At 43.5% G+C, this 24,040-nt stretch overlaps 1 protein-coding gene across 1 annotated transcript in view; it reads left to right on the top strand.

The window, feature by feature from the left end:
- The window catches only part of SBNO2 (strawberry notch homolog 2), a 2,660,605-nt gene that overhangs the window by 1,228,708 nt on the left and 1,407,857 nt on the right, over nucleotides 1-24,040 (top strand). Inside the window, exon 18 of the mRNA XM_044053813.1 lies at nucleotides 71-222. Coding sequence (XP_043909748.1) covers nucleotides 71-222 — 152 coding nt within the window. The remainder of the gene's footprint in view (nucleotides 1-70; nucleotides 223-24,040) is intronic.

Below are 24,040 nucleotides of genomic sequence, written 5' to 3' on the forward strand. Positions count from 1 at the left end.
AAAATGTACTGCTTACTTTTAACTCCTTAATTAGACAATACTGTGAATTAATTATGCTTTCTTTTTAGAGGAGTTGGTGCAATGGAGATAGTCGCAATGGACATGAAAGTAAGCGGAATGTATATTGCACGGCAACTCAGTTTCACTGGAGTCACCTTCAGAATTGAGGAAATCCCTTTGGATAAGCAGTTTCTATCCATTTATAACAAGTCTGCACAGTTGGTAAGAACTACTTCATGAATAGTTTAAAAAATGTGTTTTAGAATGTTCCAACCAGACCAGTAGTTGCATCTTGTCAGCCCTCTTAGAAAAGCATGTACTATTCCCGATGCCGATTTGGGAAAAAGACAGTTCCCAGTTTGTTGCTATTTGCCCCATCCATAGCTACAAGATAAAATGCGGTGATATGTTTTTTTTTTCTTACAGACTTTTTTTTCATTTTCAGTATATTTTCCACAGAATATTAATACTGACTGTTCACCAGGAATTTTTACCACTTCAGGAATGACCGTCTCTTAGCAGATTTGTCCATTCTCTCTGTCCCATCCTTTTTTTTTTCTCTCCTAGACATCATTGAGACCACTCTAGATGTGTACTGTGTCACTGTCTCTGGTATTGCTTTCAGCAGACACACCCCCTACCCTCTCCCTAAAGTAGTAGTGGTCACTTATGCCTTGTCCCCTCCTCCTTCACACTGGTACTTTGCTTTCAGTTCTACCTCTACCAATTGTTCCCATGACAGTGTTTGGTATTCATGATTTTCCCACTTTGCTTCTGCCCCTGTGGTGCATATTGTCAGCCATTTTCAGTCTGTTTCCACACACCTAACAGTTTTTTTTTTTTCAATAGATTTGCAAAGCTTTTGTACCATTCTTCCAGTATAACTTTATTTTCATCTTCTTAGTTGCTATCACTGAATATTGTACTCAACATGCTGCCTTACCAATGCCTTGTACAAATTAAGGATGCCTTTGTAATCTGTGGAATTCATTTCCCAAGATGTGCAGCCCAGCATTATGATGCTCTTATAGTATCCTATCATAAACCATTGCATGATATGATGTTGGAGATGCTTAGAATACCTTCCCCCAAATACTTTTCCTTTTCTGTCCTTCCCATGACTTACATAACCTCCCAACCAAAATATAAAATCCCAGCTACTTTCTCTCTATTCTCTGTTCTAGTTGTGGTAGGCATTTGTGAAGAGCACCACTCTTGGTGTCATTAGCATACAGAGCAGTATTGCAGTCTAACCAAATTGTATTGTCAGTCACATTTGCTGAAGAAGACTGCCTCTGTACCTGAGCCCTGTGGTATTTCACTACTTATTTTTCTACATAGTTTGTTCTGCCGGACAGTCAGCACACACATTGTGGTCTCGCAGATTGGTCTAAGAGGGTGTAACTCGGCTCTGCATCAGTTAGTTTTTTCTGCTGCTCATGCAGTTTGGATGCCAGTTATAGCTTTTTTCCTGAAAACTTGCCACTTTTCAAACCTAAGAAGCTAAAGCCTTCCAAGTGTTACTGTGCTCTCGCTAGATCATGTGTCAGGACCCACACCACTAGTTTTTCCATTGCTTGGGAAAGGAGGACAGTATTGGGGACTTCCACAAGTTTCATTGCTTCATTCTGATCATCTGTGGATGAAGATGAGGTTTGAGGTATACTTGAAAGGTTTAAGGAAGGAGCTGAGTAAGTTGTCCATTGCAGAGACCACAAGGAAGGTCACTGAAGATCCCATTCAAAGACCGGAGGCCAGTCATGAGTTACATACATCCTTCTGTCAGTTCAACTTGTAAAAGTGTCTTTTAGTCTTCTTACCAGCTCCCATCAACTAGTGTGAAGTTGAATTTGAGGATGTCACTTGAGAATGAGTACCCCACTTGAGTTGTACATCTCACAGTCCCTTTCAGACTTGGAACCCAGGATGTCAGTTCTGCCACCCTCAACCCCACACTAGTTCAGCTTTTGAGCGTCCTCTTTTCTTGGTCCACACTCCAGTCCCTTGTCACATACACTTGTCACAAAGGAACAAGAAATCATCTTACCTCCCATAAGTAGAGCAAGACCCACCTACCTGGGTTGAAGAGGCTGTCAGCCTTCCTTTTGTGTGGGCTCAAAGTAGCTAGATATGCATTATGTATTTATTTGTCTGTTTATTTTGTATGCTGTTTTTGCTCCCTAAGCCCGGTGACCGTGTGACTTGATTCAAACTTGCTGTGTTTTTCCAACTACAGAGTGGACGTTTGCAGTTGCAAGGGAATTTTTCCCTTAGTTTCACCTGTCATTTGTGTCTGGCATGTACATCCACTGAAACATGGTCCTTTTCCAGATGATTTCTCTTGTTCACACACATGAACATGGAAGGCTGTTGTATATGCAGTCACCTCAGCTTGACAGAGTCGGTAATGCACCAACTTTTTATGTATATTTGCCTTAAGGCAGATGTCAGTACTGAAGTGGACTAGGTTGTCTCCCTCTCCTATGTTGAGAAAGCCATCATTATTTGCTTGCTTTCACCCTCCCCTGGCAGCTTTAACAGCATCGAGTCACTGTTTGAGCCTAGCTCACAGGTCTTTATTCTTCTGTGCCAAGTAGCTGGCTTAATCCCCGATGTACAGTTGCCAGATTTATGATGTATGTGGGACCTGTTTGGACAGGTACATTTCAAATGGGGCATTAAACTCAATTATTGGCCTAATAAGTACTGAATACAGTGGAATGATCACATCCCTGGATCTAGACACCATACCTTTATGGATAAGTTGCGCAATGAGAAGGTTTTTCTTACAGTAGTGGATACATGGTGATCAAAGGACAGATCTGATGTTGTTCTTTCCATTCATCACTGAAGGTTCAGTTCCGAGCCCTCTGAACAGAGTCGATCTATTACCAAGCTCACACCAGCCAAAGACTGTCGAGCTAAGCTTCTACCCATAATGCCCTTCTCCCTGTTACCCAGATCTCAATTGCTGCATAGCTGTAAAGCCGCATTTCAGCCGAGCTCTCAGCTAAGTGGAAACGTTTTTGATATTTGTGTGAAAAACTTTTGTTTCTAAAAATTTGTGAGCTGTAGTCTTTTTCCTGTCGAATTACAGTAGTTTTTAAATATATTTCTCTCTATTTCTACCCATTGGTAACTTTTTCAGTACCATTGCTGGTATGGCCCTTTTCTCTTTATCCTTGTGGTATTCCTTGAATAGCATAGCTGGTATTCTTTTCCTGTTCTTTCTACTCTAGTGGTAATTTTTGATATTGGGTTTGTTGATATATTCTGCATGCATTTAAATCTTTTCTGTCTTAGGAAATTAGTTTCACTCTTTCTGAAGTTTTGAATTGTGTTTACTTCTCAAGATGGTCAGATAAGGAGGTTACATCGGGTTTCAAATACTGTACCTCATGTAATTGTAAATTACCTAATAGTGACTCTCTCAATGATTGTGTTTACTGTTTGGGGGTGCCCCACCTTTTGGTGCAGCCTCCCTGTGGGATTTGCCAAAGTTTCAGTGAACGCATTCTGAACGAGCGCAAAAATAAACTCATTCTAAAGGGACTGCTTAAGTCTCCCTTTTCAGAGGCCCTTTCTGTGATGGAGTTTTCAACCCCTCCTATGAAAGCTAAGAAAAGGCCCCATTAGGTTCCCTCTGCACCCTTGGGTGACCAGGGCAAGTCTGTGAAACCTACAATTCAAAAGTTATTCTCTGAGCATAAGTCTGCCTCTTTGGCACCATCATCGTCTGCTCCAAGCACTTCGACTATTGCTATATCGGTGCCAGCTTCATCGCCGGCTCCGATACTGCCTCTGGCACCGACTATAGACCTCACCTCGTCTGCTACGACTTTGTCACCTGTGGTCATTTCGGCACAGTGCAAGCCTTCGATGCCCATATCTGCCATGCTGATTGAACCTCCTGTTTCAGCTCCGAGTGTCCCTTCAGCACAGAGCTCTATTACAGCAACACTGGATTTGACCCCACTACTTTCTGTCTCTAAACTTGAGACATTGGTGCCGGCAGATCGCACACCACAGTCTCTCCATACTCTCCGTCCATAGACCCGATCTTAGGTCGTGTCTAGCCCATTCGTAGATCAACCTGACTCCCCGTCTGGAGTATCCACTAGATCCACCAGGAGCCTTTCAGAACTTTGTGGTGTGTCTTATGGATCAGCTGTTGGCAGCCAGAGGGATACCCATGCCTTCCAAGGCCCATCCTCCAACAGGACTTGGGTTGACCTCTCCACGGACTCCATTCTATTCTCCTCTTTCCGCCATCCCGGTTCAGAAGTCTTTTGCTCCAATGTCCGTCTCTGAATCCCCCCCCCCATTTCGGCACCTGTAGTGGACCTCACTGAGGCTCTGGGTCTGTCCCTTTGGTCCTCAGTTCCTGCTGAACCAGTCCTTCCTCAATATGATTGAGCGACAAGGTCCTCTGTTTGGGGCACGGTTCCATGTGGTCCTTCAGTTCCATCCTCAGTGCCAGTAGCCTCGTCTGCACTAATCCGGCTTGAGGCTCTGTCCCCTAGAGTGGGTGTGACCCCGGTTCCAAGGTTGTCCTTTTCAGTTCCAGGCTCCCATCCCTCTTCGGGCGAGCCTGCTTTCCATGTGATGGAGAGGGCTGTCACTTCCAGAAGCATTTCGCTGATGTAGGAACCCCGGTCTGCTCCCCCTGAGTTACAGCTGCTACAGACCACTTCCCCAGGACACTGGACAGGGAAGCTGCAGGAACCCCCCCAGTTCAGGGTACCCACTCTTCTGAGTCCTCCTCAGAAGGCCTCACTGAGGAGCCCCCACAGAAGAGATTGTGCGAAAGGAAACACATTGACTCCCCGGAGGAGTCTCTAGACATGGACTACAATGATGGTGAAGGGTCCCCACAGTCACCCTCTGTCTCCTTCGGAGACAGCCTTGACATGTTAAAGCAGAGGGGTAACTGGAAGCCCTCCAACCCTTCCTCTGAAGAGTCTGTGTTCCTGCAGGCATTCCATGCCCGGCCATCTACCTCGTGGGTGACCCGCCTGCCGACGAGCTAGACCAGCTCGTAGTACAACACGCATGGAAGAACCCTGACTGTTGAGGTGATCCCTTGGAGACTTGACGAAATTCTTTCCCCTCCCCAGGAGAACCCACACTAGTCCAGAGGGTTACCAGTTGACTCTGTGGTGGTGGCGGAGGCCACAAAAAAGGATCTGGCTAAAGAGAGTCTTGCTATCCATCCGCCCAACAGAGAGTCCTGGGGAGTGGACAGATTGAAGCAAGTCTTTGCATCAGTGACCTTTGCCATTTGGTCCCTGACCTATTTGGCACATTTTACAAGGCTGCAAAGAGACTTTATCTCAGAACTCTATGGAACACTCGCAGGGCAGGTGTCTGACGAGGTACGGGACAAAGTTGCCTCGCAGCTTGCTACTCTGGAATCTATCTCCAACTTGTTCATGAGGTTGCTTTCACATGCAACCGAAGGGGCGGCTAGAGCTGCAGGTTCAGGCATAGTTATGAGGCATCATCCCTGGATGCACATTTATGACCTTGCGGATCCCTTCAAGTCTTCCTTTGTGAATGCTCCTGTGAAGACTGGTAGAGATGGGTGAAGGCTGCCAGCAAAGTCAAATAGAATTTGATACATAATTCTGGCATTTATAAATATAAATGTAAAATATAGGCTTGTTTCTTAAATGAAAGAAAACAATGTAAAATGTTGAACTTCAAGTTTGTAGCAACATTACCATCTGCTGTAAGAAAACTAAGTCAAGCATTTCAAATCTTTCTTTTGAAGTTAAAATTATTTCAAATCTGTCCTTTGATCTAGATAGTGGTGCCGAAGAGGCTAGCTGAACAGATTCTTTCTATTGTTTTAACTTAAGGAATAATTACTAGAGTGTACATGTGAAATGTCTTTTATCGTTGTAGCTTCCTGAGCAGGTGATAGATTGTTAAATAATGTAGGCTGTTGGCCTGGGAGCTCCAGGCTAAGTGTCAAAGAAATGATTTAATGGGAACTAAATGAGAATGGTGTAATCCGGGAGGGCCCAGCAGAAATGTTTCTTAGTGATTTTAAAAACTATTGCTCAGAGAGAGACTGTAAGCATTTTTGTCTGACTATTCAACTCAGCACCGCCTTGCTCTATGTAAGTAAGTTACTTTAGAAGTATGTTTCCTTGTAGCAATAGCTAGGAATTAGAAAAGTTTAGACTAAGTGTTTTCTGTTCTGTCAGAACTGTACTACTGAATTATTTTAAGTTTGTGTGATCTCTGAACTCCTGAGTAGCACTGTGGTGTAGTAGTATTGTCTTGTGTTTTACTGTTACCTTTTTCAACTGTGGCTGGTTTATGTAGCGATAAGTTAAGCTGTAGAGTACTTTGCATATTTATAGATTTTATTGTACAAAGCCACTCTAATAAGCCTTAAGACTGTTTAGGCACACTTGCCAATTGGATAATATTGCACAGTAATAATTGGACACCCCTTTTAAGGGCCTTTGGGTAGCTGATAATTATTAGCTTGTGGTGGCAGCAATTACTACCGTATAGTCTGGGTAAAGGGGCACAGCTGGAGAATCTGTCAGCCTTTCCCAGGAGTGCCTGTGAAGTTGTATAAATACTTATCTCAAAGTGTGTGTGTGTGTGTGTGTGTGTGTGTGTGTGTGTGTGTGTGTGTGTGTGTGTGTGTGTGTGTGTCAGCTACTTGGGCAGGAACACGAAGCACTGGTTGGACAGAGAGGGTACTGGAGGTTAGCTTGCCAGCTAGGATGAGATCTGAACCCTATAGCTGTGCCAGTGGGGAGTCTTACTGGGGACCTGGAGAGCAAGGGAGCAACCAGCCCCAGACTGACTGTGGTCTCTGTGTGCTCTTAAGGGAAATTGCACTTTACTGTGTGTATCTGTTATCCTTTCTCCTATATGAGATGCCCTCTCTAGTGTTAGTAGTGAGGATTGAGGCTCCTTGATTGCCTGGCCAGGGCACGGGCGTCACAGCTCCCATCGAAGCATCTTCCCTTTTTGGTTCCAAAGTGAAGGACACGCTAGCTAGGTGCGAACAGGACGGTAAGACCCTATTTGTCGTAGTCCTTAATTTTTCCAACCCTCAACATTCCTTTTCCTGGAGCCAGAGGAGTGGGAAGATGTGGCACATAAAATCTCAGTGTCCTTTCCGTGCCCCACATGAGTACCCCCAGAGGCAGAGGTTATAACAACTCTGAAAGCCACCCCTATAGACGCAGAGGGGGGGGGTTCACCTAACCAAGGCTTCAGAGACTCTTTCTCTGGACAGTCTTACCAACGCTCCTGAAGAGCTGCCCGATTGCTTGCCTCTGGAAGCAGTCGGGGGTCATTTTTCTCTGCACCAACCTGTCTGGCACTCTATTACCATCGAGCGTTGGGTGCAGAGTATAATTACCAGAGGTTACACCATTCCCTTTCTTTCTTATCCAAAACTTCCAACAAAACTTCCCGATGTTCCACCCAGTCAGAGGGAAGAGGCAGCTTCAGAAATAGAAAAGCTATGCCATAAGAGTCACCCAACCAGTCCCACCAGACTAATGCAGATCCGTGTTTTACTCGTGATTTTTTGGTGCCAAAAAAGACAGGAGACTGGAGACCCATTCTGGATCTCAGCAGCTTGAACAAGTCTGTAGCCCAAACCAAATTCCAGATGGTCACGGTTCAGTCCATTTTCCCTTTTCTGAGGGAGGGCAATTGGATGTGCTTGATAGATCTCCGAGATGCGTATTACCGCATCAAAATGGACAAGTGCTCCAGGAGTCTACTTCACTCTGGCTAGGAGCCAATCATTACCAGTTTTGTGCCCTGCCGTTCGGTCTCTACGGCCCCTAGAGTGTTCACAAAGTGCATGGCAGTGGTTACAGCTCACATGAGACTGGAAGGATTCCGGGTGTTTCCATATTTGGATGATTGGCTCCTCACCACCCCCACCAAGCATCTTCTGGTAACAGCCCTACAATACACACTTTCTCTGGTGGAGATTTTGGGGATAACTGTGCACTGGGAGAAGTCAATCCTGGTCCCTGCCCAGCAGATAGAATTTATCAAAGCAGTCTTCAACACCCGATCCTGTCTGGTGTCGCTCCCAGCTCACAGACTCCAGAGATAATAGAGGCTTCAGCTCTGGGTGATGCTCTGTTAAAACAAAGTCTCAGTGAGAGAGCTTCTTCAGGCCCTAGGGTCCATGGCAGCTTCAGTCCCAATAGTGCCTCTTGCCAAGCTGCACATGCAAATTCTCCAATGGCTTCTTCTTTCTCATTGGTTCCCGAATCATCACCATCTACATTTCCAGATCCAGGTAACCAACTCCTGCAAGCAGGACCTTCGTTGGTGGATGAGGCCAGACACAGAACTTTGGAGCCGCCCATTCCAGTCCCCTCAGACCAAGGCCATTGTGACCATGGATGCTTCCCTGATCGTGTGCGGGGGCCATTTCCAGGGAAAGACTGTCCAAGGCACATGGTCCACTTTGGAGGCCAACCTGCATATCAAAGTTCTAGAACTGAGAGCGGTGCTGTTAGCGTTGCAGGCATTCTGTCCGGTTCTTCCTGGTGGGACAATTGCAATTCAGTCAGACAATGTCAGTAGTCTGGTATAGCAACAAGCAAGGCGGAACCAAATCCTACCCTTTGTGACGAGAGGCCATGAGGATTTGACAGTGGGCGATAGCTTCCAACTGCTTTCTGATAGCAGCGCATATCCCGGGGAGCTCCAACGTGATTGCAGACAAGTTGAGCAGATGCATTCTTCTGCCACATGAGTGGTCCCTCAATCCTTATGTGGCGGAAGAAGTTTTCAGACACAAGGGCCAGCCATGCTGCAACCTTTTTGCCTCTCCATCAGACAGCAAGTGCAGCAGCTATTTTGCCGTATTCCCCCCAAAGGGGGAGTCGCTGAGTGGTGCTCTGATTCATGATTGGCCCACAAGGCTTCTTTATGCTTATCCCCCCATTCCTCTGATTCCCCAGTTCTTAAAGAAAGCTCATCGGTTGAAATGCAAAGTGATCCTCATAGCCTCTTTTTGGCCTCGACAAGTTTTGTTCCCCTTCCTTCGACCTCATCTGGTATACCGCCATGGATTCTGGACCATCTTCCAGACCTGATTGCTCATCCCCAAGGGTTGAGCCACCCGAATCTGTCCAATCTCAAGCTGACAGCTTGGTTTCTCCACTTCCATTAATTGCCATGCAGGCTTATCTCATCTCACCTGTTCGGGATATTATCATAAACCATCCATCAGAAGACTGTATCAAGACAAATAGAAAAGGTTCTCTCTCTGGTCTAAGGATAACATGCTAGATCCGTATTTGGCTCCGGTCACAGCCGTTTTGCAATACTTGTTTAAGGTTTTTGAAGAGGGTGCCGCAGCCTCTATCATACGAGTACATCTGGCTGCAATTTCGAATTACCATAATAGGCTGGATGGTACGCCTCTCATCTCACTACATTTTATGTAAAACCTTTCTCAAAGGAGTTTCACACATCAGGCCCCCAGTCCAGACTGCCTTTAGAGCCATGGAAGCTCACGTTAGTTCTATAGTCTTTGACTCAAACCCCCTTTGAACCCGCAGCGAAGTGTGGCCTGAAATTCTTGTGTTGGAAATCCTTGTTCTTGGTAGCCATTAAGTCAACCAGGCAGGTTTCGGAGCTCCAGGCATTGTGCATCAAAAGACCCGATTTGGTCTCTCACAAGGACAACATATCACTCCAGACGAATCCATCTTCCCCCCAAGGTTGTTTCTGACTTCTCCATCAATCAGTCCATTGACTTGCCAGTGTTCTTCCCGAATTTTTCTAATAAATGAGAGTACTGCCCACATTGCTTGGATGTACACAGACAACTGAGATTCTATTTAGACAGAACCAAAATTATGCGCAAGTCTGACCAGCTTTTTATTTCTTTTTCCTGGACCTAGAATGGGAAATTCTGTATCCAAGATTACTTTATCGAAATGGCTAAGGGACTGCATACGTTTCTCACTCTTCCACAAAAGAACCTATGCCACTGGTTAAAGCCCATTCCACTAGATCTTATGGCGACATCTGTAGCTTTCCACTCCATGGCTTCTATGGATGATATTTGCGCAGCAGCCACTTGGGCTAAACCCCACACTTTCATCAATCATTACAAATTGGATGTGGTCTGCAGAGGGAGAGCCGTTTGGCTCAGTGGTACTCAGGAACATTCTTCCATAACGGCCGCCCATGTGTGTCTCAATGTATCTTGAGATTCTGTCCCATCAATGATGAATGGGAAGAAGATTAACATCAGATAAAGAAGTTCTGTCTTACCATAACGTTCCGTCTGTGTCGTTAATCTTCTTTCATTCATTGCTTCCCACCCTCTTTCCCCCTCCAAAGGCTCCTAGGGGATACTTTGGGTCCAAGTGGTGTCTTGGGGCATTTGCGCAGAATGGGACTCAGCTTTTCTGGTTTATCATGGGCAAACTTGATCTGAGATAACAGGGAGAAGGGCATTGTGGGTAGAAGCTTAGCTCGAGAGTTTTTGGCTGGTGCGAGCTTGGTAATAGGCCAACTCTGTTCCAAGGGCTCTGAACCAAACCCATCAGTGATGAATGAAAGAAGATGAACACAGATGGAACGTTATGGTAAGACACAACTTTTTTATTTTTCACATAGGCTCCCAGGTGACTGACTCCTAGATCGATTTTTCAGGGATGTGTTATCAGAGTGATAGTTACTGGAAACATCATGCTCGTTGAAGGAGATTATTATACTTGTTTTGGTATTTAGCTTTAGTCCATGTTAATGACACCAGCTATTTGTTTGGGAAAGTTCCTCTTGGAGGATCTTGGTGTCCTTTGGGAGTTTGACACCAAATTTACAGTCATATGCAGACTTGGCCAGCCGTAAACCCTCAACATGAGCTTTTTCCATTTAGATGTAAATGCCAAAGCGGAGTGACTCAAGGAACAAAGCATGGTGTATACCACTAGTGACAGATCTTTTGGAGGCAAAGCCTCCTACCCTAATTTCCTGGATTCTGCTTGTGAGCCAGTTTGCTATCCAGCAAGTTAAATGAAGATTAACATTTAGTTCAGAGTTTATCAACACTACCAGAGTGTGGGATGGTGTGGACCACTTAGCAGGGGCTAGATATGCGATCTGTACCATTTTCCTTCATCTGTTACTTCAGTAACATTTTCGAAGAATTTAGCCATTTTTCGCAGGAAGGATAGGTTACCTATGCCGTTATTAATTCCATAATGATCCTCTCCATAGCCTTACAGATGAGGCTGGTTAGACTTTAGTGTCTATAATTGAGTCCATTGACAGCTGTAAATTAGTTTTTACTAGCTTTTCTATATTCTGTCTGTAATCCCTCCTATCTATACTACCCGCTCCTCCTTTAGAAAGTTTCAGTGTGTGCGTGAGAGTGTTTTCTTTCCTTTTTACCTTTAGGTAGACTTTCTCAAGTACCATTGTTGGTACTTTCTCCCATTTATCTTCAGATAACAATGTATACCATTGTTGGTATTCCTCTTCTCTTCCATTTCTTTTCTTCTCCTTTATGAAATTCAAAAAAAAAGCCCTTTTTCTTCCTACTAGAACAGTGTGTGTGTCTGTGTGTGTGTGTGTCTGTGTGTGTGTGTGTGTGTATATATATATATATATATATATATATATATATATATATATATATATATATATATATATATATATATATATATATATATAATATATACACACACACAGTGGCCTTGGTTTTTTCGTTATGACTGATATAGGAAGACTATGTGATCTGTCATGGGTTTAGTTCCAGAACCCTGATAGCTCACAAGAACAAACTTATCTTAAAAGGCCTTTTTAAATTGGACTTCAAAGAGGCCCTATCAGGTCTGAAAACAAAAGCCAGTTTGTTCTCTTTTTCCTTCTTTTCCAAACAGAAGCAAAGTTGCACTGTTCCAACATAGTCTTCGGAACCGCCTTCTAAAATGGCCAAATCCCCCATGGTGCCAACAACCTACTTGCACTAGTGGGCCAAGATATTCAGTCATCAGTACCATCGGCATCAATCGCTTTAGCATAAATGCCCTCAGTACCGGTATCGGTGCAGGCAACACCCCCTTTTGGTACCAACTGACCACTTGGAACTGAAGGACCCTCAGATAATTTTACCCCACGTACAACTGACTCCCCCTCAGTAGAGCTCTTTGTGGACCGTGCTCCCAGTCCCTTTTTGGAGAGACAGCCACCAAGATCTCCATTGGCCTCCTCTGTTTAGTCCACCAAGAGGTTGTCCGAAACTGATATTATGAGACTGGTGGACCAGCTCTTGACAGCAAAGGGGATTACCTCCTTCCATGGTTCCTGGTGTTGTTAACTCTGGAACCTTACCTTCTTCCACACCTCTGCCTATTGCTACTTTGACGCCAGCTGAGATTTTGCAGCCCCAGGTACCAACCTTCCTGGCTTCGATTGTTTCCGTGTAGGTCAGAGGTCCTTCTCTAACACTGATGGTTACCCTGAGTTCTTCCAGTTTATCGGAACCAGAGACCTCTTAAGGTTGGGGCTTTGTTGCCAGATGCAAGGGACAGGGTTCAACTTTGATACTTTTGGAACCCTCCATGCCCCTCAGTGCTTCAGCAAGTTCGACGCTCGCTTCTTCTTTGGAGGTGGCTTCCTTGGTGCAGGGTGGGACAACTTTCCGAAGGAGTCTATTTTGGTTCTGGGCTCCCATTCCTCTATGGGGGGCACCTGCCTTCCAGGCTATTGAGAAGGCCTTGTGCATTGTGGGTAAACAGTTCTGTATCAGACCAAACATCTTGTCCATCCCATCGACTGGAGCTTCCTCCAGTCTTTACCCTGGGACAGAGGGCAGAGAAGTCCTAGGATCAAACCACATTGGTTGTGTCATCTTTGGTTACTTCTCTGGAGCACCCCACCAGAGAGGTACCCTCTTAGAAAAAGGTGCAAGAGGAGGCACTTGGAATCCCTAGAAAAGTCCTTCATGGAAGGTGCTGATTTCTATGAGGGGTAAGGTTCCCTTAAGTCACCTCCTGAAGATGTTTCCTTCGGGGATATCCTAGAAGTCTTAGAGGGGTGGCTGGAGTACCCTCCAGCCTTCCTTGGAGGAATCGGTGTACCTGGAGGGTTTTTATGCCCAGCCCCTCTACCTTTTGGATCTCTCTGCCTGCTGACTATCTTAAGTTGATTGCTCTGCATGCTTGGAAGTTACCTGACTCCATCGAGCTGATCACAGAGACCTGACCTTATTCTGTCTGCCCCTAAATATGCGCAACATTGGGACAAAGTTATTACTGTGGACATCATGGTGGTTGCGGAAGCCAACAAGAAGGAACTTGCTGAAAAAAGTCCTACTATCCATCCTCCTAAGAAAGTGTATGACAATGGATAGATTTGGGAAGTGCATTTACGCTTCATCGACCTTCACTCTCAAGTCCTTGAATTATATGGCACATTTTACCAGGCTTCAAAGAGATCTGGTTAAAGAGCTTTCAGATACTCTTTCGGGAGCAGTAGCTGAAGGAGTTTGAGACCGTGACTTCTCAGCTCTCCACCCTAGAATCTGTCTCCAGTTTGTCCATGAGGCTAATTGCTCATGCTGCCGAAGGGACGACAAGAGCAGTTTCAGGCATAAGCATCAGGAGACGTGCCTGGATGCACTTACTTGATTTTGCGGAGCTATTTAAGTCTTCTTTTGTCAACACTCCGTTTAACAGATCATCCTTATTTAGCCCCAAAGTTAGACACTCTAGCTAGATGCGAAAAAGATAGGAAGACCCTTTTTGCCATGCGTATGCTTTTCCACTCCCCAACAGCTTTTTTTCTGGAACCAGTGAAGTTGTAGGCTACGGTTCAAAAAAACCCTTTCCAGGACTCGCGTGGCATTGACTTCCCCCAGGATAGAGGGGGGAGTAGTAATGGAAGACACCATTCGGGAGGTAGAAGTGGCCCGCAGAATCAGGGTTCCAGAGAAACTTTCCCTGGTAACTCCTATCAGCACTCCTGAAAGGAGGCCCAATTCCCTTCCTTTGGAAGCAGTTGGGTGACAATTATCCCTGCACCAGTCTGCCTGGCTAAGAGGTACTGATGGACAAATGGGTGCAGAGGATTTTAACCAAAGGTTACAATATCCTTCTTTCAGAGGAACCAAAAAGACCAAGAATCCTGGATGGATCCGTTCAGCCACTTGGAGACAGCAGACTTAGAAATTCAAAAACTACTCAACAAGAGAATCATCCAGGCAGTCCCTCCAGACCAGAGAGGGTCCGGAATTTACACAAGATTCTTTTTAGTGCCAAAGAAAACAGGGGACTGGAGAACAATTTTGGATCTCTGTCGATTGAACACATCAGTTCAACAAACCAAATTCCAGATGGTCTCACTTTATTTCCTTTCTTGGAAAAAAGATGATTGGATGTGCTCAGTATATCTTCAGGATGCATATTACCATATAAAAATGGACAAGTGGTCCAGAAGATTCCTGCCCTTCCGGCTGGGAGCTGGTCACTATCAGTTCAGGCACTGCCCTTTCATCTCACCACAGCTCTCACGGTGTTCAAATGTATGGCAGTGGTATCAGCTCATCTCAGACTGCTAGGATTCCGAGTGTTTCCATGTCTAGATGACTGGCTCCTTACCGCTCCCACCAGGCTTAAACTCATCAAGGCACGAGATTACACTGTTCTCCTTTGTTCCAGCTTAGGAGTCATTATAAACTACGAAAAATCCCATCTAGAACCATCACAACAGCTGGAGTTCATTGGAACTGTGCTCAACACAGTCACTGACGTTGTCGGTTCCCGTAGAAAGTCTCCAAAGGATCAGATCACAAGTGAGTCGGATCATTCGCAGCAAGAAAGTAACAGCAAGACTTATTCTACAGGTCAGTTGCAGCCTCTATCACTCTAGTTCCCCTGGCCAGATATCACATGCAAATTCTTGTTGAGAAGTGCTCAGTTTGGCAATGGGCGATTTCCTCCAACCACTTTCTAATGGCAGTGCACATTCCAGAGAGCTCCAATTTGATTGCAGACAAATTGAGCAAGAACTATCAGCATGCCTCACGAGTGGTCTCTCAATCCAGTGGTGGCGGACAAGATATTCCACCACTGGGGCCAAACTGTTTGCATCCCCTCTGAAAAACAAGTGCAGCAGTTAATTTGCCCTAATCCCCCCATGGGGGAGTTGCCCAGAGATACTCTCCTTAATGATTGGCTCCCCTGGTCTATTGTATGCCTTTCCTCCAATTCCCCTAATACGTCAATTTCTAAAGAAAGCCAGCAGGTTGAAGAACAGAATAATCCTCTTTTCCCCATTCTGGCCCTGACAAATCTGGTTTCCCTTCCTATGGCCTCATCTACTTTGGAAACCATGGATACTGGACCCACCTCCAGACCTATTGTCCCACTCACAGGTGACTGGTTCATCCGAATCTACAACATCTCAAGCTCTGAGTGGCTTTTCCAGTTCCCATGATTGCCGGGCATGCCTCCCTCACTTCCCCGGTCCAACATATCTTTCTGGCCCACCACAAACCTTCAACTAGAAAATTGTATCATAACCAAGTGGCAAAAGTTTACTAAATGGTCGCTAGACTGTAATTTTAACCCATATTCAGCACCCTTAGACAAAGTTTTTGACTGTTAAGCCTTACTCTTTGAGACAGGAGTATCAGCCTCTACTATGTGGGTGCATCCTGCTGCGATACCTAACTTCTATATTAGTTTCAATAACTTATGTCGCATAAACTTTGTAAAGCCTTTTTGAAAGGAATCTTAATGCTCAGACCTCCATGTAAATTCAGTGTAAAAAACCCTCTGCACCATAGGATTTGAATCTGGTATTATTTCTACCACTTTTGAACCTTCAGTGACTTGTGACTTAAAATTCTTGGCCTAGAAAATCTTATTTTTAATGGCTATCACTTCTGCCAGAAGAACATCGGAAATACAATACCTAGTTTGCACACAGGACAACTAGTTTGCAGTGACAAGCACTGTCCACATCTCGCTCCTAATTAATAAAAAAGGGTCTAGTGCCATGGATGTAAGCTTTCCTACTGTCTCCATACCAGATTGGTGGATATGGGCATCCCGAGGTAGTATAGAAATTGCCTCATATTTACTGACAGCCAGTTAATTCTCAAACACACTGGTATGGTGTGTGAGAGATGTATTTACACAATGTCACTGGAGGCAAGGCTGTCACATAAAAGTATTCCTAATGTCTATAAGGTTGTCAGTAGTACACATGCTGCACCCATCACATACAATTCAAAATAAATGTATCTACCCACATATGCTGAGGCACTTAGTAAACAACAAAGACCTCCTAGACAAAGTACACACAACAAATACCCTCAGCAGCCCCAAATCAGATGCTCTCTTTCAAAACAACACCCACATCAACACACAGAGCTACATGTCATGGAGTCTCTACCTCTAAGCCTGTAAGGCAAGCCACCACACAATCCAGCATTCTATTCATTAGAGACTCCATCGTGAGACAATCTGATGTCCCTCTCACCAGGCTGAGAAAGGAGAAAGTTACGGTCAGTTGCTTATCAGGGGCTAGGATCCGCCACAACACATGCACTCAGGTCATTGGACTACAATTGCTAATGTGACTCAGTCATAGTCCATGTGGGAGTGAATGACCTGAGACGTACCTCCCTAGACTATATGAAGAAAGACATCATGGAGCTCACTGAATATGTCTCAGGCTGGTATGAGCCTAGCACTGAGCATCATTTTGACTTCTCCAAGGATGATGCCACAGTATGAACAAAAGATGATTGACTTTGATAATTGGCTTAGTTTCTGGTGTTGTTCTAAGGAAGTGCAGTATTTGTCAGCATGGAAGTAGATGGTCAGCAGACCAAAGCGCCAGGGATGGTCTGCACCTCTCCCCTGTAGGCTTTTGAATATTAGCTAAAGCATTGTCTTCTTTTGTAGTGCCTTTTTTAGGCAATGCCAAACTGAAACTATTTCCGACATAACAAATCAAAACCAAGAAAATCTAAAGGTATTACTGCCCAGTGCTAGCAGCCTAAACAAAAAACTTCACTACCTGGAAGCTTTCTTTACTCTAGAGAATGCTAATGTCTGTGCGCTGTCAGAGATGTAGTTTAAAGACGCTTACAGCACACCAGCAATGCAGGGTTATAATGCCTTCCACACATTTAGACCAGCTACTTCACAGGCAGGGACTAAAGGTGGAGGTGTTTCTATTTACATCAGAAATAAATGTACTTCAAGGCTGATCAAACAGGACAATGCACTAGAGCTTCTCCATGTTCAAATCATCATAGGTAAAATCCAGTACCACTTCTAGCAAGCTATAGGTCCCCTCTCTGTGACCCAGGAAACCCATACCATGTATTTAAACTTATTAGAAACACTAACCATCTAGCCCAATACCATATTCATGGGTGACTTTAATTTACCCCACTATTAACTGGGAATTGACATCAAACATACATGCACAGAGATTCCTGGATTTCCTAAACACAAACTCCCTGGACCACATAGACAATACACCAACCAGGAGTGCAACCATATTGGATCTGGTCCTCAATAATATGGGAGAGTGCTGAACACCCTCTACTGTAATGCCTTCCCTGGTAATGTCAGACCACAAAATGGTCGCCTTTGAAGTAAAAATAAAACCTGGGCCCCCAGCTAAACCGGGAATATTCAGGAACTATTCTATTCTAAGGCTAACCTCCTGCTATTAAGTGAGAACCTGGCAAAATTGCAAGGCCCTATAAACCCGGAGAACACTTCTGCAAAGTTACACATGAGAAAGTTCCTGTGGTTTCTAATGACGGTTTGGTCCCAACATGCTCTTCCTTTAGAAGTCCTGAGTCCTCTTCTTCCCTTCCTAAAAACAGAGCTGCTTTGGTGGATGCAGCAACTCAGTCAGAACCCTGACTTTCCACCTCAAGTACCTCAGCCAGGTCAGCAGCTTTTTAAACACCTGAGGTTTAGGTTGGGGTGCAACGTTTGCTTCCAGTTAGGTACAGGATATTTGGTCCCCCTCTCAACAGGGGGAACACATCAATATCAGAGAGATGAAGACTGATTCTGGCCTTGCAGATTTTTCATTCTCTGTTTTTGCCAGGACCACTCAGGATTCTTGCAGAAAAATACCACTGTCCTTCGGTACATAAACAAGCAAGGGGCACAAAATCATACCTTCTTTGTCACCTAGCTATCAAAGCATGGGAATTGGCTTTCCAGTACAAAGTGACAATGCATGCAGTGTACCTCCCTATGCTCAAAGCTCAGTGGCAGATGTGACACAATCCCATGAGTGGATACTTCACAGGAATGTGTTCCTGGATCTAGTTCACCGGTGGAGTACTTCAGAAATGGACCTCTTCACCTCTCCTCTGAAAAACTTCTTTTTTGTGCCAGGGTCCCCTCACCCTCAGTCTTGGAAGGTTGGACACTCTATCGTTTTCATGGAAGGGTATGTTTCTTTTTGCATTCCCCTCCCTTTCCTCTAATTCAAATGGTCCTGCTGAAAAATTCTGCAGTAAAAAACAATCTTGCTAGTGACCCCGTTTTGGCCAAGACAGCACTGGCTCCCTCTTCTGCAGTTAGCCAAGGGTCATTACTGCAAATTACCTCACCGGTTGGACCTACTCTCTCAAGACAAGGTATCCGTGATTCATCCACATCTGTCAGCTCTGCAAATGACCTTGTGGGTGAGTGATTTTTGATCCGTTTCAGGCACCCATTTTCTAAGGATGTGCTTAGGGTTTTGCAGGAGGCCAGGAAACCCAATACTAAGAAATCTTGTATTTCCTAATGCAGAAGATTTTCTGTCTGGTGCCACAAAAAAGAAGACCCCACTCTGAGAGACATTACTTTAGTGCTTTCTTACCTGTGTGAGTCTCTTAATAGTAGCTTTTCCTATTCCGCAGTCAAAGTCCACTGATCTGCTTTGTTGCTTGCCATTAACTCCCTTTTAGCTTCCAGGGTAGAAGTTGAGCTTTTTCTTAAAGGCGTCCTACACATGAAACCTCCTAGGAAACCAGTTCCTACTCCCTGGGATCTTAACTATGTTTTAGAGAAACTTACTCAGACTGCTTTTGAGCCAACAGCCTCTGCTTCTCTGAAGTTTTGCACATGGAAAAAGTCACTTCTAGTAGCTTTAACTTCTGCTAAAAAGGGTGTCTGAGATTCTGCCATTGATGGCTTCACCCCCCTTTTTGGTTTTCCACAAGGACAGACTACCTTTGAGAACTAATCCATCTTTCATGTCCAAAGTGGTGAATGAGTTGTCTCTAAATAAAAAAATATATATCAGAAGTAACGGGAACTCAAAAACCAAGCCGAGAAAAAAGTCGCAACTCTTTAATGACAAAAAGAATACAAAAAAAGGATGTAACGTTTTCATCCGTTACCATACAGAAGATTTCAGAATCAACTACTGAGGTAAAAACTAGATTTCAAGTACTCCTCCACAAATGTCACATAAGATCAGCCAATAAAATAATGGAATTAGTGAATTGAACATGTAAGAGACGACACAATAAAAAAATAATGGCATTATTCAAACGTGAATCTAATTATATGAAAAATAGTAAATATGCAAATAGTCTCTGTTAGACTATAGAAGACTTCAGTCTTAAAATGCATCCAGTGGAGACATGATCATTAAGTCCAAACTCTTGAGTGGCATTCAGCCTAAGTTGTCACTGTAACTCGCATGCTTATATCAGGTCTTCCCACGGACCTCCCCGGGATTTTTAACCACGTGGTGTAAACCAAAGAACAAAAAGTAGTGGTCTGGGTTTTGAATCAAATGCTTTGCTAGGGGATTATTAACATTTTGTTTCCTGATATCAAGGTCATGTTCATAGATAAGTTGTTTAAATTTTCTTTGACTTTTCCCTACATACAAATGTTCACATTTCTGGGACTTGGCCAGATATATAATACTAACAGAATTACAATTACAAAGAAAAGTTGCTTTGATCCTTTTCTTGTTGGTCACTACAGAGGTACCCACCAATATATGCTTGCACTGGCTACAGAAACCACACTTAGTAGTGTCAGACTTCTTGTTAGTGGGAAGAAGACCAGTGGTGAAGTCTTGTTCTGAAATGTTTTTTAGGGATTTCCCTTTACGATACAGAACAACTGGTCTGGTACCTACTATATCCACCAGTTTGTCAAAGGCAGAAAAAAATGTCCAATTTTTAAATGTTTCTTTGGTCAGACCACAAATTAGGGAGTATTCCAAAATGAAAGCTGTGTGGCACTTTTGTTCACTATTATTGGAGGAACCAAAAAGGTCATTTACACAACTGTAAGATCTTTTGAGTAGATGTACACTACTACCCTCATTCCTCTTTTGAATAACTGTGTTCCGAATACCCGTAACCAAAGGAGTGGGGTAACCTCTGGCACAAAACATGTTTTTCAAAATATGGCCTTCAGAAATAAATTGTTCATCCTCCAATACCATTCTTGTGAGTTACAGTGGCAACATAGGCTGAATGCCACTCACAAGCCTGGACTTAATGACCCATCTCTCCATTGGATGCATTTTAAGATGAAGTCTTGTGTTGTCTAACAGGGACTATTTATTATTTTTCATATGTTTAGATTCAAGTTTTAGTGCCATTATTTTTTTTATTGTGCTGTATCTTTTACATGTTGTTCAATTCACTAATTCCATTCTTTTAGTGGTCGGTCTTAATCATGTGATGTTTGTGGAGAGAGAGATTTGAAATCTAGTTTCTACCTCAGTAGTTGAGCCCTGAATATGTCTATGGTAACGAACAAAAGCACTAAATCTTTTTTTGTATTTTTTGTCATTAAACAGTTGGACTTTTTTCTCTGCTTGTTTTTTGAGTTCCCATTACTTCTGAGATATATATATATATATATATATATATATATATATATATATATATATATATAATTTATTTATTTTTTTGGTTTTACCGGTTGCTCAGTCCTCCCAGTTGCCTACTTTCTTCCCCTCACCTCAGTCCCCTAGTGAGAGGGTTCTGCATTCCTTAGATGTGCATAGACAACTTAAATATTACCTTGACAAAATCAAGTCTGTTAGGAAGTCTGATCAACTTTTTGTGTCCTTTCTTCCCAGAGTTTGGGTTTACCTGTTTCCAAACAAAACAGTGTTTTTGTGGATTTCTAAGGCGATTGTGTTTTGCTATGGCTTTCATGGGACATCTTTATCATCCTCTGTTGAGGCCCATTCTACAAGATCTGTTGCCTGCTCAGGGACTTTCTTCAAAGGTCTAGATGCTCACTCCATTTTGGAAACTGCTACTTGGTTGTCTGTTTATACTTTTGCAAAGCATTACAAGTTGGACATTATCTCCAGATCTAGGGGAAGATTTGCTAGGGCTATTCTGTATGGATTTGTAGAAAGTGCTTCTGCATTGTCTTCCTGTGCTCCATCCTCCTCCCCCCTGGGTTCCCTTTAAGCTTTTGCAGTCTCCCATATGTAAAGAATACTGCAACATTGAATAGAAGGACATAGGCTAGTTGTGTAAAATCTTACCATAACTATAGATGTCCTTCTCTTCTTTGCTGCAGTATTCTATCCCACCCGCCTTCCCTCTACAACTTGTTCTTTCCTAGGATGACTCCCTTTTTATATACCCTTTGGATTTCTTTTCCTCATGGGGCTAACTTATTACAAAGATAGTAAGTGCGGACGTCCCTTTTATAGCCAACTTTCTCTGTGCCTTTGTGCGATGTCCCGTGTACAGGCAGTGGCAATAAGCTTTTGTATACAGGCCGGTTGTCTGGTCGTTGGCGGAGTACAACCCATATGTAAAGAATACTGCAACATAGAAGAGAAGGACATCTATGGTTATGGTAAGATTTTACACAACTATTCTTGTTTACAGTGAGTGTTTTCCTTTTATTACAGAACCTCTTTATATTTGGGTTCCACCGTAGGGTTTTTTTTAAAATTTGACATTGTATTTACTATGAGGATGACAGATGCATCTATGCAGATATTCACAAGTGTAGAGAATTTGGTAGTAAAGGATTCCACAGTGAAGTCATCATGTTAGAGGTGGGTGTTGAATTTAACCAGGTCATCGCTCAGTATATGAGCCTTCACATAATCTGTGAATGCTGATGTATTTGAAGTAGCTTCCACCCTCAGTTGAGTAGGGAATGTGACTGATTTATGATCCGAGTTGATTGGGGGTGGAGTTGCAGCTGGTAGGGAGAGAACTACCCCATACTGATGAGTACTAATTCCAGGATTTTGTCTTCCCTGGTTGGCGGGTACAGGCTTGTCTGGTCCAGTAAGTTTGCACTTATGTAGCCCAGAAATATATTGGTGTATGTGTTAGTGGGTATGTAATTCTCTGTGTTGATGTGGAGGAGAGAATGGTGTTTAGCCTAATGTGTTAGGGCACTGTAAAAGTCAAGAAGGAGGTATGGGCCAAGAGGACATTGCAGAGATTCTTTAGTTTGTTGTGATGTAAGTAAGGGGTTTTGTTAATAAGTTGGACATAGTGGAATTCCAGGACATTATCCTGTCATATAAAACCTGGAGGTGAAATTTTGTTTTACAAATATGGAGGTGTCTTCACAGTTCTGAATATCTTCTTTACTTTACTTTCATTTCCTCCATTTTTGAACTTCCTGGATAGTAAGACGACCTTTTGTTCAAGAATTTGTTTTTCTCCAAACTGCAGGCCAGCAAATGAGAGAAGTTATAAATTTAGGCTGTACCACAGAATTCTTTGAATTTTCATTGTTTCTTGGCATTCCAGCTGCACCCATCAAACATTTTACCTGGCCAAATCTATCTTGATTCAGTTCTTGAATTGCTGGACCATATAAGTAGTACAACTGTCAGAGGTAGGAAATTACTTGAGTTGGACTTGATAAAACATGCTATAACTGTTGCACCTACACCTGCTAAACAAGTAGATGTGATGATGTCAGTCTCACCTTTATTCTCACTGATGGGTTGGATCCGATGTGTTGGATCTGTCTCCGCCTTTCCAATAGCTCGAAGTCTTCAGCAAAGCTTATGGGCCTCTTCCCTACCCAGAATGCAGTTCCCTTACTTCTGCTGATCTCATTTGCCATGCTGCAACAAGGTTCTTCAAAGCAAGGTCGGGGACAAGTTTTTATATACATTTTCTCTCTTTTTTTTTATAATTACAGGTTAATTGTAATTTTATCAGTAGTTTCTTCCCCTTTACTCCTGTCAGTACCCTTTCTTAGCTTTAGGAATGTCAATACACATCCGTTTTAGTTGGAGGGTGTTCCCCCCTCCCCTTTCTTCTGGGATTTGTTATAGTTGTAGTTAGTTCTTTCTTTATGCAGTTACTGTTTGTTTTAATTAGAAAAAGGTCAACCACGGTTTTATTTAAAATTCCGTTTGTTAGAGGACTCCCCTTTCTTTCTCTAAGTCCATTTAAGTTAGAAGACTTTCCCCTTGCTTCCCAAACTCCATTTAAGTTAGAGTACTCCCCCCCCCCTTCTTGCCCCTTGAAGTCCATTTAAATTAGAGGACTTCCTTTTTTTACTATCTTTGTTGTTGTTATTGCTCTTGTTAATATAATTTAATAGTAGAGTTCTACTTGGTTTAGTCATTAACATTTTCTACTGTAGTGCTGTTGAACATGTCCCAAAAGGAAGGTAAGCCATTGGGTTTTAAGAAGTGAGAGAAATGCAGCAAGAAGATGCCCTTAATTGATTCGCACACCTTATGGGTTTACTGTTTGGGACCACTTCATTTGCAAGAATCGTGCTCTGTTTGTCATGCCTTTAATTCATGGGCATAAGTGGAACTTAAGAACAAGTTGATTCTGAAATGGTTAATTAAACCCCCCATCTCTGTGGCTATTTTTTCAGATCTCTCCTCTCCTAAGTCTAAATCTGACAAGTCAGAGGTCAGGGAAACTGTCATCTCCCACTCCGGAAACCTCGTCAGAGCCAAGGACCATAGGATCATAGGAGATTACTAGGCTATTGACCCTGAGACCCCTATAAGCCTAGCCAAGAGTTTAGCCTATGTTTAGACAGGTCAGCAC

The sequence above is a fragment of the Protopterus annectens genome, chromosome 13.part0 (assembly GCF_019279795.1).
Source record: "Protopterus annectens isolate FY-2018-M chromosome 13.part0, PAN1.0, whole genome shotgun sequence".
NCBI lineage: Eukaryota > Metazoa > Chordata > Ceratodontiformes > Protopteridae > Protopterus > Protopterus annectens.